Source organism: Tauraco erythrolophus, chromosome 14 (genome assembly GCF_009769465.1).
Source record: "Tauraco erythrolophus isolate bTauEry1 chromosome 14, bTauEry1.pri, whole genome shotgun sequence".
Taxonomy (NCBI): Eukaryota; Metazoa; Chordata; class Aves; order Musophagiformes; family Musophagidae; genus Tauraco; species Tauraco erythrolophus.
In genome coordinates, this window is record NC_141478.1 from 3,453,805 (window position 1) to 3,472,377 (window position 18,573).

General features: G+C 55.8%; 3 protein-coding genes across 4 annotated transcripts; 2 read left to right on the plus strand and 1 right to left on the minus strand.

Moving 5' to 3' along the window:
* Positions 1–1,542: 1,542 nt before the first annotated feature.
* On the plus strand, positions 1,543–5,830 carry SLC51B (SLC51 subunit beta). Its single transcript, XM_009981681.2, has 5 exons — positions 1,543–1,582; positions 3,044–3,418; positions 3,715–3,858; positions 4,686–4,776; positions 5,611–5,830. The coding sequence occupies exons 1-5, from the start codon at positions 1,543–1,545 to the stop codon at positions 5,828–5,830; spliced, it is 870 nt and encodes a 289-aa protein (XP_009979983.2).
* A 1,438-nt stretch (positions 5,831–7,268) lies between these two features.
* Positions 7,269–10,219, minus strand: RASL12 (RAS like family 12). 2 transcript variants are annotated; one of them, XM_086620465.1, is made up of 5 exons: positions 10,111–10,219; positions 9,944–10,000; positions 8,719–8,792; positions 8,435–8,625; positions 7,269–7,653 (listed from the first exon to the last, which is right to left on the minus strand). In XM_086620465.1, exons 1-5 carry the CDS (start codon positions 10,217–10,219, stop codon positions 7,269–7,271), a joined length of 816 nt encoding a protein of 271 aa, XP_086476591.1. The 2 variants fall into 2 exon arrangements, with proteins under 2 accessions (XP_086476591.1, XP_086476592.1); XM_086620466.1 differs by lacking the exon at positions 9,944–10,000.
* A 2,620-nt stretch (positions 10,220–12,839) lies between these two features.
* On the plus strand, positions 12,840–14,225 carry KBTBD13 (kelch repeat and BTB domain containing 13). The gene has a single exon (XM_086620519.1). The coding sequence runs from the start codon at positions 12,840–12,842 to the stop codon at positions 14,223–14,225; it is 1,386 nt and encodes a 461-aa protein (XP_086476645.1).
* The last annotated feature ends 4,348 nt before the right edge of the window (positions 14,226–18,573 follow it).

Here is an 18,573-nt window from a genome sequence, read left to right on the forward strand (position 1 = left end):
TAAATATCCATTCTGCTTCTGAATCGTACCTGAGACATTCCGGCCTCCCATGGCTGGGGGAGATTTGGCGATGCTGAAGACTTTATGGAGTAGAGAAGTACTGTTAGCAGCTTTCTAGCATCCCTGCTGTGCGTGGCAGTGTTAGTGTGGACGCCAGGAGGTGGTCCACAAGTTATGAAACACCTTAGGAGAAAATCAGCAACATGCATGTCAAATATTCCCGTTCCAGGAAAGGATTAGACAGAAGCCTTGCACAGCAAGATTTAACACATTCAAGTGGCACCTCTTTATTAGGGTTGATTTCACTGGCACCAAGGCTTTATTTCCTCCTTTCTGAGAAGTGATCCGTGTGAGTAAGCTAAAGGTTACCTGGATGGTAAGGTAATTGGCATACCTGACTGCAGGGAGCAGCTTTACCCATATTTTCTGAAATACAGAGTCAAAGTGGACCATGTATCTGAGAGTCCTGTCCTCAAAGAATTGCGAAGAAGTGGTTTTCTGGCAGCAAGGAGCAAGCCTGCATGCCTGGCTGGCTATAAAACGTGAACTTTGAATTGTGAAGACTTTGAGAAGGGGGGCGGAAATAGTAGCAATCATTAGGTCTATAACCCATGGGACAAATGCTTCCCTGAGGAGTCAGCAGCAGCGTTGTTGGCACACCTGACACGGTGGAACGTGCTCGTGGGCGATTTCCAGCAGAGAGTTCCAGACAGTGCCAGGCCACACTACAAAGGTGGGTAAAAGTTGAGAGTGTCAAACAGTCATAAAAGTCCAAGTCTTCGTACAGTAACTGTTGGCCTGTGGGTCCAGCGTGTCTGAGGGACACGTGGGTGTTGTGTCATTTGCCTGTGAGCAAGTGACGGTTCAGATGAGGCCAGTGAGCAGTGGCTGAGCAGTGGGCTGGGAGAGCCGAGCTAACCCTCTCAAACTAACAGTGGGCAGATGGGAAAGCCTTCTGCTCGGGAAGGTCCCTCCAAAGGAGGCTGAAGAACTGAGTTGGACAAGCAGCCATAAAAGCTGGATCGATGCCACTGACAAATGAGGGACTAAAGGTCAAGGAGGAGCTTTCTGCCTCCCTGAGGGATGGGAGATACCTTTGTCTCAATGACAAGCTTGCTTCTCCTCCTCCTGGAGCTGAGCCTTCCACTTCTTCATCTTCACACCCTTATTTTGCTGTCCATGGATTGGCAGGAGGTAGTCGCTGTCCACAAAGAATGTGTTCTCTAAGGACTGTGTCAGGGGAGCAAGGAGGGAAGCAGTGAGGTTAGTTGGGGAGGGGCTGGCTCTCAGCAGCCCAGCTCGCATCTGCACGGGGTCACCTCGGCCAGAGGTCCAACGCCAGGCAGCAGACCCTGTACCAGACCCTCTCTGCTGTCACCTGTTACCTTCGGGGCTCCCACCAGTAAAACCAGTGGCACTGTGCAGTGGGAGCTAGCAAAGGATGCTTTGAAGTTATCTCTCACCTCTCATCTCTTTCCCAGGTGTCTGCGTGCTGAAGAAACACTGGCGAAGGCGTGATCCGTGCCAGCTGCACGTACAAATATGAAGTTCGTCTGGATAATCCCATTTTTCCTGCTGCAAGGTAGAGTCTTGGCTTAGAGGACAATGGTGTGGGTGAGGTAGGTCACACGTGCTGAGGCTGTGCCTCCTCACACACCAGGTTCAGCAGGATTACAAGACATTGTCTGCAGGGCAGGTTCTCAGGAGCTGGATGTATACACGCCAGAACTTCCAGCATTGTTGTGTGACCTTATAAATGCCTGACTGGCTGAAGGCAAACCATACAGATGGTATTGTGGCAAAGGCATGCATTAAAGACCCCACAACTTGCTGGAAATATGGTTTCTTCCTCTCCATGGGCCCATTTTCCTCAGTATGCACCAGCAGCAGCTTGGTTCAAGCATGGGGAGGATTGCACCCTAAGCCTGTGCTTAGAGCACTGTTGCAATCTCTTTGACACCAAGGAAGATGCCTGACTTACAGAGATTTGATTTTTTGAAACTCAAAATCAATGTCTGTTGGGACTGTCTGTACTTCCACTGTGCAGAGGCATGTTTCAGCTGGCGCTTTCAGGTTAGACAGCCAAACTGGAAAGTCCTGAGCCCCAAACCCTTCCCCTGCTGGTTCTGCAGAAACAGAGACATTGGAGATAGTTCCTAGTTCATCCAGCTGAAGCAGGACATCAGGGTGTCTGTCCCCAAAGGGAAAGCAGAAGCCACCCACGAGGCTTACCAAAGGGTCTGAGCCTCCTCTGCTTCTTGGAACAACCCAGGAGAGCAGCCTCCCACCTCCCAGGAGCAGCAGGAAGGGGCTAAGCATGGGCCAGGCTGTGTGGTTCTGGGGACTGGCACCAGCCAGCACACCAAGGGGCCCAGTAAATCTCAAGTCTAGGAGAGGAACTTACCATCATCTCTTCTCCGGGGAACAACTACAGATACAGCTTCAACCAAAGCTGAGCACCAGTTGCACGGACAGTCTAACTGGTCTTCCCTGAACCCACCCAAAAGGATGTGCTTGAGCCATGTTTGCTGAGGAGCGTGGGTCAGGGAAGGCTCAGCTACGAGCCCAGCAGCCCTGGCAAAGAGAAGCTGGACTGGAGGCAGTCTGCCTCTTGAAAGCCTTTTGCCCTTCACTGATTTCTCAGCTCCGGAATTGGATGTCATTCCCATCTGCCCTATACGCTCTGTCTGTGTATATGTCTAGTGCTTAGAGGATGGCCACGCTCATATATGTGCTGGTTTCTTTTTACAAGGGCATGTAGTGACAGGACAAGGGGTAATGGCTTTAAACTGAAAGAGGGCAGATGTAGAGTAGATCTGAGGAAGAAATTCTTCTCTCTGAGGGTGGTGAGGCACTGGCACAGGTTGCCCAGAGGAGTTGTGAATGCCCCATTCCTGGAGGTGTTCAAGGCCAGGCTGAATGAGGCTTTGAGCAACCTGGTGTAGTGGAAGGTGTCCCTGCCCATGGCAGGGGGCTTGGAACTAGATGATCTTGAAGGTCCTTTCCAACCCAAACCATTCCATGATTCTGTGATTCTTTGCAGACACTGAAGCTTTTCTGATGAAAAATGCTAAAGTCAAGCTGTGTTTACAAGCCAGCCCGATGGATGGGAATTTACTGCTTGAGGACTGTAATCCAGAGTCAGATTTCCAGGACTGGTCTTGGCAAGGCCATTCTTTGATGAATCACGGCACACAGAGCTGCCTCTCTGTGGTGGGGGATGACAGAGTGCAGACAAGTCTCTGCAGCAGCGTGGGCTACACGAGCTGGAGCTGCTCAAATTCGCTGCTCTCTCCTCTGGGCAGCAGCCAGAGCTTCCTGGTGGCAAGCAGGAAAGGGGTCACTCTCGACAGCGTGAGCCGCCTCAAGGCCCGATGGCAAGATGGTGCAGACAGGGGCGTGTGCGAGGAGAAAGCAGGTAAGTGCCACAACCTGAGGACCAGTGATACACACCAACACATGCTGCTGGGGAATGTGGAATTGTGGAAAGACACAGTCAGTACCCTGGGGTCTTTCCAACCCTGGGATCTGCAGTGTGAGCCAGAAACGCTCTCCACTTCTCGGTGCATGAAATAAGGCTGTGCCCTCACAGCTGCGTTCATGCCTGCTTGGAGAGAAATGCTGGGCAACCCTAGGAGCCAAGGGAAAGGCCATTTCTAGCCCAAAGTATTGCATCGAGTGACCATTGCATCTTTCTGCTCTTTTCCTCCACAGCCAAGGCAGAGCATGACAGGTACTTCCTTGCAGCCCTTGCCAGCACACACGTGTATGACCACACAGCAGGCAACGTGACCCTTGCGCTGGGTATGGATCAAGCAGAGCTGGAGGCGCTGCTCTGGTTCTTCCGCAGAGAAGACCGTAAGTCCCTTTGATGTTCCTGGGTTGAGAGTTGAAATAGAGATGCACAGTCCTTGGCTGTGAACCCTCCTGCCTAACGGAGACGCCCGAGGGAATTACCTGAGGAGGTGATTTACCCCAAGTACATAAACCCTCAGTCTCCTCTCCAGAAGAGGCAAGCTATGGGTGAAGATGGGCATGAGGCTTTGCTGAGATAGTGTCTCCTCCCTGGGAGGTGTCCAGCCTCTTTCCAGGCGTAGCCTGCCAAGAGAACAGAGGTCTGGGATGACCAGTGATTTTAGCAGCGTGGAGGAAGCAGATCAATATGAGCAGGTCAGTGCCCCGAGTCAACTTCAAAGCCACAAAAATCACGGATGGAGCATCCACTGCCATCTGTGCTGCACAGCCCAGCTGGTGTTCGAAGGCAAAATCTACCTGCCTGAGTGTGGCAGTGGCGGGAAAGGCTGCAGAGCGGAGGGGCCCTTCTAGCAATGCTCATCGTGAGGTGCTGCAGCTCTCAGCCTTCCTCCCACCCTCGGGCACAGCCACCCGCAGCTCGCAGGCAAGGTTGAAAAGCCACACGTGGCAGATGTGGTCAGCATGAGAGATACAGAGCCCGAGGTGGGGGGCTTTGAGCAGCAGAAAGCAGGTGTGTGACTCTCCTGCCTGAGGTTGTCCCCAAAAATGTGGCCTGGGTGCTCTGCTCTGGGTGCTGAGCTGGAAACCAGCAGCTCAGCCTTCATGCTGCAGCCAAGCCACGGCACTCTGAGCTTGGGGATCCTCAGGAAACGCTTGGCCGGGCTCTGCAGACCACACTGCTAACGCTGCCTCTCTGTGCGTTCCCCCAGCGTCAGCGTGGAATTACTCCATCCTTTTACTTTCCTTCATGACCATGATTTTGGGTCTTTCCCTCCTGGCGATTAACGTTGTGCGAAACAGGTGAGTTGGGAAAATCTGGCGGTCTTTTGATGTGTGGTGGTGTGCTGAGACCCCCCAGGCAGACAGGTGTGTGGGTTTGGCAGGACAGGGCGGCGTGCTGAGACGCGGGGCAGGAACAAGCCCTGAGTGATGGGGAGAAGAGCAAAGACAAACTCCCTCTGAACCGTGCTTGTTGTCAAACCTTTGCTGACTCCCTGCTCTCCTCGTGTGTCGCTCAGAACCAGTCGCTGCACATCTCCAGGCGCTGGATCTTCACCGGTAAAGCATCTGCAACAGCCCTGCCCAGCCCAACAGGGATATTAAATGTGTGTAGTGTGAGGTCCTCTCCTATAAGTACAAGGGCCTATAGGGACTGTAGAGCAGGACTCCCCAGCCTTTCCCCGTCTGCATTCCCATGATGTTCCCATGGGCCAAACTGCTGCACAACAACCCCGCAGCTGAGGAGCAACTCGCTGTCTTCTACAGCAAGAAAACTTACATCTGGGTCAGAGCTTTCACCTTCAAATGAGAGAAAAGGAGCTGATGTTACAAGTCTGCCATGCTCACGCTCTTGTTTTAGCGGTGGCTCGCTGGGTGTTCCTGCCTCACTTGGGGCGATGCGATGCTCTGTGTGTTCTCCAAGCGTAAACCCCGTGGCTGTGCGCCCCCAAACACTCCAGACCGCTGACATGGCACAGTGCAGCCGGTGGGATTTGCCCGTGAGCAGCTAACGTGCTCCTGGGGCCAAGGTGTGAAGATATGGATGTAACCATCACTGGGGGTGGATGCCTGTCCCCAGATGCGGGCTGGGCTCACTGCTTCGCTCCACATTTCCTTTTTGTGCCTTCCCTGCAGGAAAAGGAAGATCCACATGTATAGAGCAAGAGTGAGAACCACCCAGCAGGCTGAGCTGGAAGCCACGCAAGCCCTGATGCCTGTGCAGGAGTACAGCCCGGCCGAACCGCGAAAGCAGGAGCCGGTGCCCCAGGAACAGAGATCGGGAGAAGTGGTGGTCCAGTGGAAGGATGGGACCGTCACGTCTCTGTACACAGTCTGGTCCGAGGATGCCATATAATGGCAGCTGAAGTCAAACTGTTTAGGCCCTCAGGAATGTATCGGAATGTCGCGATTCAGAGTGATGGAAGTTTAAAAATGCACTTGAGCCTGGGGAAAGAAAAGAGAGAAAAAAAGGAAGCAGCAGAGCTGCACCCACCGACGTGGCTCTGGACTCGAGGCAAACACATGCCTCCCCCGTTTCAGCTCCCGGCTGCCTGGGCTTTCCCCGCCGTGCTCGTTGCCTCCTGCTTCTCCCCAGCTTCGCCCCCTCCCTCAGATGCTGCCTGCCTCCACCACAAACCGGTGGGAGCCGAGTTGAGCCGGGTGAGAGGTGGGAGGTGGGGGGTTGGAAGTGAGAGGCTTTTCCTGCGGTCAGCCAGGGAATGCGTTGTCAAGTCCCACCAGGAAAACAGCCACATTGAAGCAGCGGCGGTTTTGTTCTTTTCAGAAGTCGTCTTTATTAAAATATTTTCCATTGGTGATGGAAATGCCATACCAAATCTCTCTCTCAGTCATATATATATATTGATGTATATATGTACAAATATACACGTGGCTATTTTACTCCGCAGAGGAACTGCAACTCTGGGGAGAAGCAGAATGTTTAACCTGATACAGCAAATGAAACCGAACGCGCAGCCCTCAGCCCTGGCCTGGGCACAGGTGGAGCTTGGTCCACGTTAGGATTCGCTCCATGCCCTTCACCGGGCACAGGTAGAAGCTACGAAATAATTTAAGACATTTTTGGAAATGCATCAGTCTTTTTAACAAAGGCTTTCCAGAGTGTGTCCTTGTCAGTGAAGCACATCTCCTTGCAAAGCCTTTGAAGAACACTATCGTGTAAAAAGTTGGTTAAAAACCAACTGTTTTGGTATGACTAACTCAATACATGGGAATTGGGTTCAGGACACCTGAGGCCTTTAGGCAGCTGAAACAGTATCTGCACCGTTCTCATTCAGATTAAAAAAAAAAATTCCTCCTACTTATTGCTCCATCAGGGAATCCATGAGACAAACGAGACGGGTGCCTCCGTGCTCGACTAATGAGTAATTCTCCCTTCCTTGGCCCCCGTCGCCGTGCGCCGGTGCCCAAGCTGGCTAGGGGAGCACGGGGACAGCCCTCACCCTCCGGGCAGTGCCTGTGGCTCTGGCTGCTCCTGGAACTGCCCGGATCCACATGGAAAGCCATGGCAGGACAGGGCGCAAACACCGCGGCAGCCCTTGGCCAGGGGGGACGAGAGCCAGGGGGGCGGCAGGCGGGGTGATGCCACAGCCAATTTCAGACCTCGGCACCCAGCCACTCACCAAATTGCCACCACAGGCTTTGCGCCATGGCCACCGTCTGCCGGTGGCTGCTGCTGTGCCCCTAAGTCCATCGCGGATGGTCTCAGCCCTGGCGGAGCCGGGGGGACGGGGGGGTCCCTTGCCCCCACCGTCCACAGCCTGCCAGGACACCTCCTAAAATATCTTGAAGCCTTTCAGCAAGGTGAGCGTGGGAGCTTTCCTCTTGCTCTGAGCCCGTGAGGACTTGACGGTGACCAGCTTGGCCTGGGCCACCGAGGGGATCTCCTTGTAGTTGACGGTGGAGAGGGTGTTGAAAGTGCAGCTGGCCAAGCCATGGCGGGTGGGCAGGGCTACCGGCGTGGCCACTGGTGGGCAGAGACACTCCTCCGTGATGAACAGTGGCCGGACGGGCAGGCTCCGCTCCGCCTGGCGCCGTACCTCCCGCACGGCTTCGTGGAAGATGTGCTGCACCCCCGAGAAGTCCTGGCACGCCGACACCTCGTAGAAGAGGCACCCAAACCTGCTCGCCAGGGACGTCCCTTCAGCTGCGGGCACCTGCCTGGCAAGAGCGGAGGGGATGGGTGCAGCATCCCTCGGAGCACTGCAACCACCCGAAAAGGGGAGCGAGGGGTGCAGGCTGGGAGCAGGGGACCCTGCATCTCACGCCTGCTTGCTGGGGAGCACCGTCCTGGGACAAGCAGGGGACATGAGTCCAAAAGAGTTTTGCCTTTCCCGAAATCCCAGAGCAATGGGCTGCGCGGGTCCCTGGGGAATTGTGCGACCTCCCGTGCCAGGGATATGTGCCAGGAATGCAGGGAGCTGGATGTGATGGCAGCACACTGGGAAGCAGGGAGGAGACGGGGCAGGTCCTTGCCGTGGGGTGGGGGCAATGATGCACAGGGGGGTTCAGCAACATGAGTGACTCAAGGGCCCGTGGGACCAACACTCAGCACGGCCCCAGAGCGGCACAAAAGGCCAGGAGAACACACCGGGGACATCCAGTCCTGGCAGCGGGGACGGGGCAAGGAAGGGCTCCAGGGACAGGGCACATCCCGGGGGAGCGAGAAGCTGGAGCAGGCTCCAGCCCTGCCCGGGGACAGTGACGCTGTCATACAACACAGCCAAAAAACTTCCTGCTGGAAATACCAACGGGCTCAAAATAATCACATCAACCCCCGGGCAGGAGAGCAGGAACCTCGGAGATGGAGGAGGAATACCGACGGGGGGGGAGATAACCACAAAACAGGCAGATTTGGGTTTTCACCCCAGCCAGAGGGATGGGGGACAACCTGTGAGCTCTCCCCCACCGGGAAAAGACAGCTTTCCCCCACGCCAGGTACCTGTATTGCTCCATGTCCAGCTTGTTGCCCAGCAGGATCACGGGGCAGCGGCGCTGGCAGCCCCTGGCATGCAGGGCGAGGACCTCCAGGTAGCGCTGGCAGCCCTCGAAGCTCTTCCTGTCGTCGATGCTGTAGACCACCAGGAAGGCGCTGGCCCAGCGCAGGTAGCGCTCGCAGTTCCCAGGGCCGTCCTGGGGGCGAGAGGAGCGGCTGAGCCGTGGTCCAGCCGTGATCCAGCTGGGTCACACTGGGCATTTGGCACTGGTGGTGCCCCAGTGTCTCACCTGGTCGGCTGTGTCCATCACCTTCAGCAGCACGGGCTGCTGGTCCACCAGCTCCTCCGAGGCGTAGGTGTCCTCTGCAAGGAGAAAGATGGTTGTGAGGATGGGCTGTGGTCTCCCATCTTCTCCAAAGCCAAGCAAAGCTCTGGATGCTTGGGACACCATGGGAAAACCTCAGCCCTCGATGACGAGCATCATCCACCGGCGCCTCCCCCCTCGCTCCTGCCTGAGACAACATTATCTGGGGGGGCTGGTGATGATGCCGCTGCGCAAGCCCGGCTGGGAGCAGTTATTTTCCCCTGTGTGCCGCAAGCGTGGGTTCCCTTGGGAGAAGGAGGGAGGGGAAGGAGCCCGGCGTGGCCATTGCTGCGCTGTGGGCTCAGCCCTTATCTACATGCCGTGACCTGGCGAGATAAAGTGAGCTGGGGGCTTGACACTGGCACTGTTTCCCGATAAATCAGGCAAAGGGAGCACCCTTTTCTTTTGGAAAGAGGGCAGGCAGGGAGAGCCGCTTGGCCTTTCCCCTGCGGAGGAAGATGCCTTCTCCTGGCTGGGTCCTAATGGACACGTTTTGGAAAGGTTTTGACGTGGGAAGATGAAACCACATTCCCAAAAAAGATCCGAGGAGGAAAGGATTTGTCCTTCTTTCCTAAGAGTCGCTGAGTTATTAGGAGCTGGAGTCAGTTCCTGGACATAGTCCATATCTCCCTAATGTCCCCGATAAATCATTTATGGTTCTTCCCCACGCCCTGGAGTCAGGCCTAGGAAAATAGTTATTAATTACTCAAATGAGCGGAAAAAAAAAATAAATAAAAATGCCCAGAACCGCTCGCTGCAAAGCGCAGCCCCCGGGGCCGCCCGGCCTGCAGCCCCCACTCGCCGCCCCAGCCCTTCCCCTGCCCCACACCCCCAGGAGCGAGCAGGAGGCACCGGGTGCTCCCCCAGGACCCCCAGTAATTCAGCTCTCAGTTTCTACAGGGTGATGCAAGGAGCCGACATTCGCCCATGGGACGTGCCCAGGAGAGAGCTGCTTTCACCTCTGTTTTTACAGGCAGGTTTGGGTCAAATCCAGCCTTCCGTTGTTTTTCATGTAATTTTGAGTGGGTTATTTTTATTTTTTTTCCCTTACATGCCATATTCGTGGGAAATGTGGGAGACGGGAAGGATGCTCTGTGGGAGCTCATGGGGAACAACCAGGGGGGTAATACCGGTGGAGAAAACATCTTACCCAAGTTCGGATCATATTCACTTATGAACCTCTTGGTCAGAAACTTCACAGTCAGGGCTGCAGGAGGTGAAAGAGGCAGGTGAGGCGGGTGTCCCCCCATGGCACCAGCACCTTGGCACCCCCCCGATGCCCGGCCATCCCCATGGCGGCAGGGGCACCCATCTCACCTGACTTGCCAGCCCCTCGGCACCCCAGGATGGCCACGTTGCACTCGACGAGGGGGCTTTGGGGCGACCGCTCGCCACCGGCTCGGGGTTTGCCGAACATCGAGGACATCGTCTGTCCTGCAGGAGAGAGCGGGGGGACAGGGGGCACCCGCTGCCATGCTGGATGGGGACCTTCTCACTGCCTGGCTCGTGGGGTGCCCCAACCTGGGGGAAAGTGGGGTTCGGTGGCACCGGGAAGAGGGATCCACTCTCCTCCATCCGCATCGTGGCACCAGGGCAGCAGCATCACCATGCCCCGCTGGCGGCCAGCACCCCACCCAAGCAAAGACAAGGACCCCCCTCATCCCTCAGCCCACCCTTTCCACCCCAGAAACACGAGAAACGCAACCACCCACCTTAAAACCCACGGCCGGAGGAGACGCGGGGCTCGCCGGGGTGCGCGGGGACCGGGGGGAGCAGCGGCCCCCGCACCGCCGGGGCTGCGGATGAATGAGGCAGGAGGAGGCGAGCGCGGCTCCCGCTGCTCGGGCTCCAGCCAAACTCCTTGTAAGGAAAGCTGCCGCGCCGGCGCCGGGCTGGACAGACACACGGCCCCGGCTGGACACACGGCCCCGGCTGGACACACCACCCCGGCTGGACACACCGCCCCGGCTGGACACACCGCCCCGGCCACCCCAAGGACGGTCCCCCCGGCAGGGCAGGGAGCACACCGGCCCCCCCGCCGAGCTGCTGGGGCTTCGAGCAAGGATTTCCAGCCCCCGAACCTGCCCTTGGTGGTCGCCTGCCCCCGGCACCCCGCAACAGCGCGGGGCCGCTGAGGCCGGTGCGCTCACGGCACCTCCCGCAGGCAGGAGCCGCGCCCGGCAGCGGTGCCCCCCGCACGGTGCCCTCCTGCCCACCGCCCGCCCGCCGCGCTTAAGCGCGGACACCTTCTGCTGCTGGCAGGGACTGCAGGGGCGAAAAAATCCAACCTTTTTCCACCTAAAAGGCGCGATCCCGAGGGGGATAAAGGGGAGCATCGGGAGTACTCACCGCCGCTGCCCGCACCGAGCCATGAGCCAGCACCCAGCGGGCTCCGAGCCCGAGTAGGTGGCGGAGGCTGAAGTCAGCGTTGTCATGGCGATCGCAGCTATTTGGGATGGGGCTCAGTGCCCAGGACCGCAGGATACGGCCCCTGGGCCGGCCCCGGGGGGGTTTCTGCCGAGGAGACCGTACTGGGGGGGCTGGGGTACTGGTTGGGAGGGGGGGCCGAGGCTGCTCCGTGGTCACCCAGGGCTGCTGCACTCTTGGGATTATTGCCCCTTAGTGCAGGGAGGATATTTTTAAACCTTCCCAAAATAGTCTGGGAGTGTGGAAGTCCTTGCAAGCCCCAGGGACCAGCAGGATGGGGAGGATGAGGAGGATGGGGATCACACCCCTATGGGAAGCAGAGTCCGTCCAGGGACCCTCGACCCCCAGATCCCCTTTGGACACAGGTCAAGGATGCTGCAAATCAGGGCTAAATGTGATATTTTAAGCAGGGTACCTGTAAGGATCTGTGACAGTAACACAAGCACAAAGCTTTCACTTTCTCCCCAAAACTGAGATTTTTTTGGGGGGGAACCTGTGGGGCCACAATCCTGACTTTGAAATCACGCGGTGCCCCCAGAGCTGCCAGCTGCTGGGGTGAGGGGCTGAGGAGGGAGGAAAAATCCCACCTTTGGCAAGACAGATTGAACGATGCATTGTTGTGCTGCTTGAATTAACTTATGCATCAAAAATAAAGACCAGGTGGTGACGGGAGGAACTGGGGGTCCCATTGCCGGCCCTCCTTGGCACCCCACGACAGAGAGGAAATGGGATTTCTAGCCAGAAAAAAGCTGTGAATAGCACAGAAATGAGCGATATACCACAAATAACACTTTTCTTCACCATCAGCCTCTACGGGAGTCGGGGTGGGGGGGTGTCTCTGCCCGCAGGCGGGTGTTACGGGGAGCAGGGTGAGCCCTGCAGCCAGAGGGGACTTCTCCAGAGGGACGGGGTTTGCTGCACCTAATTTTTCTCACCACGGGATCCCCTAGACGCAGCACGGGCTGGTTTATGGTTCCTTGCGCCGGGGGTGGATGTTGCCCAGGTTGGTCCATGTCTCCTCCCTGGGGAGGGTGGCAAAGGGAACGGCCCCGTAAAAGCTTCTCCCTGCCCGTGGCCACGCTTAGGGGGTGGCAAAGCCCCTTTGCCGTGGCCAGGCTGGACGGAGATTTGCTGGTGAGTTTTGTTGGCTACCTCCCTGCAGCCGCAAACCCCACTTTTTAAGAGAAAAAAAAAAAAATAGTGTAGCAAGATGCTCTCCCCACGTTACCCTCCCCAGGGTGGGCACTGTCCCTTGAACGCACCGCAAGGAGGATGCCCGAGCGTGGGGACGGTGAAACCCGTCTCCCGAGGGCAGCCAGGAATCCTCCGTGGGATGAGCCGTGGTAAAGCCGGGCATCTCCGCCGGGAACCATGGCGGCGGTGACGCCGGAGCCCTGCCCGTGTTTTGGGGGGGCAGCTGAGCCCGGCGGATGCCTTTGAAAGGCCCCGGTCACGAGCTCGGCTATCTTTAGCCGAAGGTATTTATATTTCAAGGCAGCGGCGTGGCGGCCGCCGGGCAGTGCGGCAAAGGCATCAAAGGGTGGAAGAGGCAGGAGGGGGCTGCGCCGGGGCACCAGCGGGTGCTGCCCCCACCCAGAGCCGCTGAGCTCCTGGTGAGGATGACCCCAGAGGAGGAGGAAGGCTCCCAGGCAAGGCCACCGGAGCGGGTGCATATCCAGGTGGAGGAGCAGTGGTTCTGGGTGGAGAAGACCTTGCTGGTGGAGAGCAGCGAGTACTTCCGTGCCCTCTTCCGCTCGGGCATGAAGGAGAGCACGCAGGAGGAGCTCAGGCTGGGGGAGCTGAGCGCAGCCGGGTTCCTCGCCATGCTGCGGGTGCTGGCGGGCGAGAGGCCCATCCTCGGCAGCGAGGAGACCTTCCAGGCGGTGGAGTGTGCCGCCTTCCTGCAGGTGAAGCCCTTGGCCAAGTACCTGATCCACTCCATCAACTCTGACAATTGCATCCTGCTGTACCAAGCCGCTGCTATATTCGGTCTCCTGGACCTCTTCCACTGCGCTGCACTCTACATCAGGGACAGCTACGCTGAGCTGGAGGAGGACCTGGACTGCCTCTCTGCCGACCTGGTGGCCTACGTGGAAACCCTCCTACCCAGCACCTTCGTGGCTGTGGGAGCTCACACACCCACCTTCGAGTTCTTGGAGGACCTCTCCAGGACCATCTGCTACCTGGATGAGGAGACCAACACATGGAGGACCCTCTCCTGCCTGCCGCTGAGTGCCAGCACGTTCCTAGCCGGCATGGCAACCATGGATAATAAGATCTACATCGTGGGTGGCGTCTATGGGGCCAGCAAGCAGGTGGTGGAGAGAAGCTTCTGCTACGATGCCGACACCAACGCCTGGAGCGAGTTCCCCAGCCCTCATCAGCTGCGCTACGACGTCAGGCTGGTGGGCCACGAGGGCTACCTCTATGCCATCGGTGGGGAGTATGAGAAGATCTCACTGAAGTCTGTGGAGAGGTATGACGTGGCCTCCAACACCTGGATGTTCGTCTCTGACCTGCCGCAGCCGAGCGCGGCGGCACCCTGCGCCCAAGCCATGGGCCAGATCTTTGTTTGCTTGTGGAAGCCACTGGACACCACCATCATCTACGAGTACGAGACCCAGCGAGACACTTGGCTTCCCGTCACCGAGCTCAAGCGGCACCAGAGCTACGGGCACTGCATGGTGGCCCACCGTGACAACCTCTACGTCATGCGCAACGGTCCCTCGGATGACTTCTTGCGTTGTGTCATCGACTGCTTCAACCTGACGTCGCAGCAGTGGACCGCCCTGCCTGGCCAGTTCCTGAACAGCAAAGGAGCCCTCTTCACTGCTGTCATCAAGGGTGACACCGTCTACACGGTCAACAAGATGCTGACGCTCCTCTACTCCGTGGAGGAGGAGACCTGGAGGTCCAAGAAGGAGCGGGCGGGTTTCCCGCGCAGCGGCTCCCTGCAGACTTTCCTCCTGCGGCTGCCGAGGCGCGACCACAACATCGCAATGTAGGTAGCCCCCGTCCCACGTTGGGATGCTCTCCTTGCACGTGGCCTCAGCTTTGCACCCACTCCTCCAGGCTCCTCTCCTCCTCTGTGAGGCCGTGCCCAGGTCCAGGGATGTGTCATGTTGGACCTTGGAGGTGACACTAGACCCTGCCAGAGGGAAGGGGCTGCAGGCAGCTGCTGCTGCCTCTGCCTGCTTCACGGGCTGCCTGCAAAGTCCTACCACATGTGGACTCACGAGCCAACTGCGTGCAGGGCTTCATGGCTTCTGCAGAGGACGGGTACCAAAATTGATGCAAACGCAGGTTATATTTATTTTGACCACGCTCTGAAGGTGCGCAGCATCCCACCTCCTCTCTGCTCAGATGGGAAATTACCCATTTTATCCTGGAATTAAAAGGAAAGCTACAAAATCCCTTGTGGTTTTAATTACTCTTGGGGCTTGGGTTGGTTTTTTTTCCCCTCTCTCTTCTGAAGGAACGTACCTCCTGACAAGGTCCCACGTCACAGCTCGCTCCTGCCCGCCGAGTGCTTTCTCAGCTGTGGCTCCGTCAGAGCCGTACGTGGGAGCGTGGTTCCCACGCGGCCCCGTGCTCCCCAGGGACATCTCCACGGCTGCTCCCGGCCGCAGTGGGGTCCTGGGAGGAGGAGGGGAGATCGGGGGAATGAAGGAAAGTATCTCCTGGGCATCGGGTGCTTAGTGCACTGAGAGGTTTCTGGGACCTGAGAACCACCCGTCACCCCCCCACCCCGAGTACATTAACGGTCTGTCAGCTCCTCCAGGCTTATCTGCCAGACCCAATGGGGAGGCAAGCGCTGGTGCTCATCGGAGGCTCATTTGAGCCAAGACAGGGTCTTTTTAGGACATGGCAAACCTTGGAAATACAAAAAGGTGCAAAAAGGGAAGGGAGAGAGGGTCACCATTGCGTGGCCATGCCCGGCTCCTCTCTGTTAGCAAAGCTCCACAATCAGAGGAGCTGTTCTCATGAGATACCATCCTCCCTTATCAGAAGTTGCTGGCCCTCAACACCGGATCTGGGGATGGTTGGAGAACGTGGAGCTCCTCTTTGCTACTGCTGGGAGACCTGTGGGGACCAGAGCAGCAGCAAACGCACACCCTGGCTTAGTTTCCCATCTGTGGGACTGGCTTCAGGCTGGCTGAGCCGTCCCGGCCGAGACGGAGCGGAAGGGAATACCAGCTGGGATGCCTCAAATGCCTCCGCCGCTGACCCTTGCCAAGTTCTCAGCGTTTTCAAAACAGTTCCCGCATTTGAGAAAAAACCCACCCAACACAATCACAAACCAAAACAAACAGGAAAACCCCAGCTCGCATCCATGTCCAGATAGAAGATTGCTCGATGAGCCTTGTCCCCATTTGCCCTCTGCTACCAGGCCAGGCCACCAGCCCACTGTCACCCCCCGGGATGGGGACCACAGCCGGTGGAGGTGAAGGTCTGATGGTGGCATGGGGGAGGCTGGAGATGCTGGTGGACCTCACCCAGCTCTACACCGTGCTGCAGCATTAGTGGAGCGGTGTCACTGTGCTGGGGTGGACCGTCAGCAGAAAGCCCATCAAGTCAAATCCTCGTTCCCTTCCTAGAAGCCAACTAACATTTCACGCTGTCTTCTCCTAACTGAAAGCAGCACACGGAAGCACGCTGCTTTAAAACCATTTTAAGTTGAACAAACAGCTTAAACCCCCCATTAAAATGAAGTTAAAATAATTCTGTTACTAAATATTTACGACGGGCTCCCGTGGCTTGGTTTGAACTTGGCAGGCTCTCCCCTTCCCTCCAGCTCCGAAACCACCGAGCCGTACAACCTCTACCCCCCCGCTTCACATGCTGGTTTTTGACTGTTCAGGGGTTTACACAGATACTTGCTGACGAAATGTGAAAGTTTTCAAAATTTTTAGGTGTAGCACCTGGGGGAAAGAGTGGGTCTTGGCAAGGACTGTTGAGCGTGGCACGGATGCTCCCAGGAGAGGAGCGATTGCTTGCATCCATCAATCCAGACCACGACACAGAATGTAACATGAGATAACTTTAGGTGCATGGGGAGAAAAAAAGAGACAGTTCTTACCTCTGCAAGCAAGGTGAGGAAAAAATGATGAGCCAGGACCAAGCAAATCTTTAATGAAAGCACGAAGCTGCTCAACCTTTGCACAGTGAGGGGGCACGATGCTGCAGAGGTGCTTTGCTCCACCAGAACAGAGCCCCCAACGTTACGCAGTACTGGCACCAGCACAGCACCGTTATCTTCCCCGTTCGATCTTCATGGTGTTTACTCTGCCAAAGATTACAGTTGGAGGAGAAGCGATCTATCTAATCACAGTTTAACCTTTTGCAAGTTTCTTTTTTAAGGTGACATCATCTTGGCAAGGACGAACGTAACAAAAAGCTGTCTGTAGAATGGATTTGCCTTATAAGGGCCGTATCAAAAATAAAAGCTTGTGTAACCAAGGGAAAGTTGGCGGGGAAAACAGGGCTGGGAGCTCCAAGAAGAGCCTGTGAGCTCCCCAAGCACACCAAGATCTCACCGGGCAAACCGTTGGGATTTGGAGAAGGAAGCTGAGACCATGGCTTCTTCCTCAGTTCCCACTTCATAGAATCATAAAATCAGAACGGTTTGGGTTGGAAGGGACCTTGAAGATCATCTAGTTCCAACCCCCCTGCCATGGGCAGGGACATGCTCCACTACACCAGCTTGCTTAACGCCCCATCCAACCTGGTCTTGAACACTTCCAGGGATGGGACATCCACAACTTCTCTGGGCAACCTGTTCCAGTGCCTCACCACCCTCAGTGTAAAAAATTTCTTCCTTAGATCTAATCGAAATCTCCCCTCTTTCAGTTTAAAGCCGTCGCCCCTTGTCCTGTCACTACATGCTCTTGTAAGAGTTGACACAAGAAAGTCAAGTCAAAGTCAAGTCACTTGATGCAAGGAAGTCAACTTAAAGTCAACCTCCACGAAATACACAGCAAGACCTAACTGTCCCCATCACTCCATGACTCACCACCCACAGTTTCCCTGTCCTTTACCTTGCAGAGTATCTCCCTTGGCCATACAAGGTGCCACATTTTCCTTTTCAATGACATTAAAGAAGAGCAGGTATAAAGCATCCTTGGGTATGGACAGGTCAAGTCCCCCAAAACCTGGCTGCCAAGTTTCCTTGTTGTATCTGGATGAGGCCGAAGGCAGCCATGGAGGGCTGTACCCTCCTGCTGGTGTTTGGTACCTACCTGGAGACACACAGAGAAGGGACATGGTGTTTTTAACTTGATTGAAGTACGTTGGGCTGGGAGATCGTTTGGAAGGACACAATGGAAAAGTGGTACTAATGCAACTAATTTAGGATTTTTCTCTGCTAGGCTGCGCCAGCTGGCATTTTCACAGGAAAAGACACAAATACATTTCAGAAGAACCCCTCCAACCGTCTTTACTCAAATAAATTACATCTGTATCTAATTCACAGGAATATAATACACTTCTACATTAAAATTCTGTCCACTGTTCCACTGTCGAGCCGAAAGTCACATCCCGTAAGGTGATCTGAATCTCCCGTTCTCGGTCCTTCAGTTAGATACAAAGATTCTCCCAGGCATCCAGATTTTTCTGATCCTGACATTCATGCTTAACTTCATTTGGAGCCACTGTCTCCACAGTTTAGGGAAGCACCCCCTGGACTTTCCTGATTTGGGCAGAGCATGAGGGCAGCCAAGCCATTCCCCATCTCTTTGTACTGACTCCATGAAATTCCCCAAGCACACACCCTTGCATAAGCCATTTTTCATCACACTGGATAAACTTCATGTGTTTCTAGAGCAAGGGCGGCCTGATTTCCTTCCTTACTCTCATTGAATTGTGTCTTTTTCTCAAGTTTCTAGTTTAAAAGGAGAAGCTAATGTGATCGGACTGGATTTCAGTTACAATATTCAACCCTCACTACATCAGCTGAGACTCCTCCCAAGCAAGGACCTACAAACGTTTCTGCAGGAGCCTTCAGCTTTTATGAAAACAATCTTTTCTTAATCTTTTAAGAATCCACATTTGATTGTCGTGGAAAACACAGCACCAGTCACCCCAGGTGGAGGGAGAAAACTGTGGTTTGGGTTTTGCAAACTCTAAGCCGAAGGAGGTTTGGCTCTTATCGCGTCTCATCTAAACAGCTGAGATGGTCGAGGGTGGAGATGTGTGAGTGAAGAGATAAACACTCCTGCTATAAAGCCTTTGCCTTCGTACAGTGACAAACCCGATTATGATGGATGTCCATAAAACGAGACGAGACACCAAGTTGGTGCTTCAAAGGTTTGTGCCCAGGGAGCCGGTGCTGCTCGGGGTGGGATGGAGCAGCAG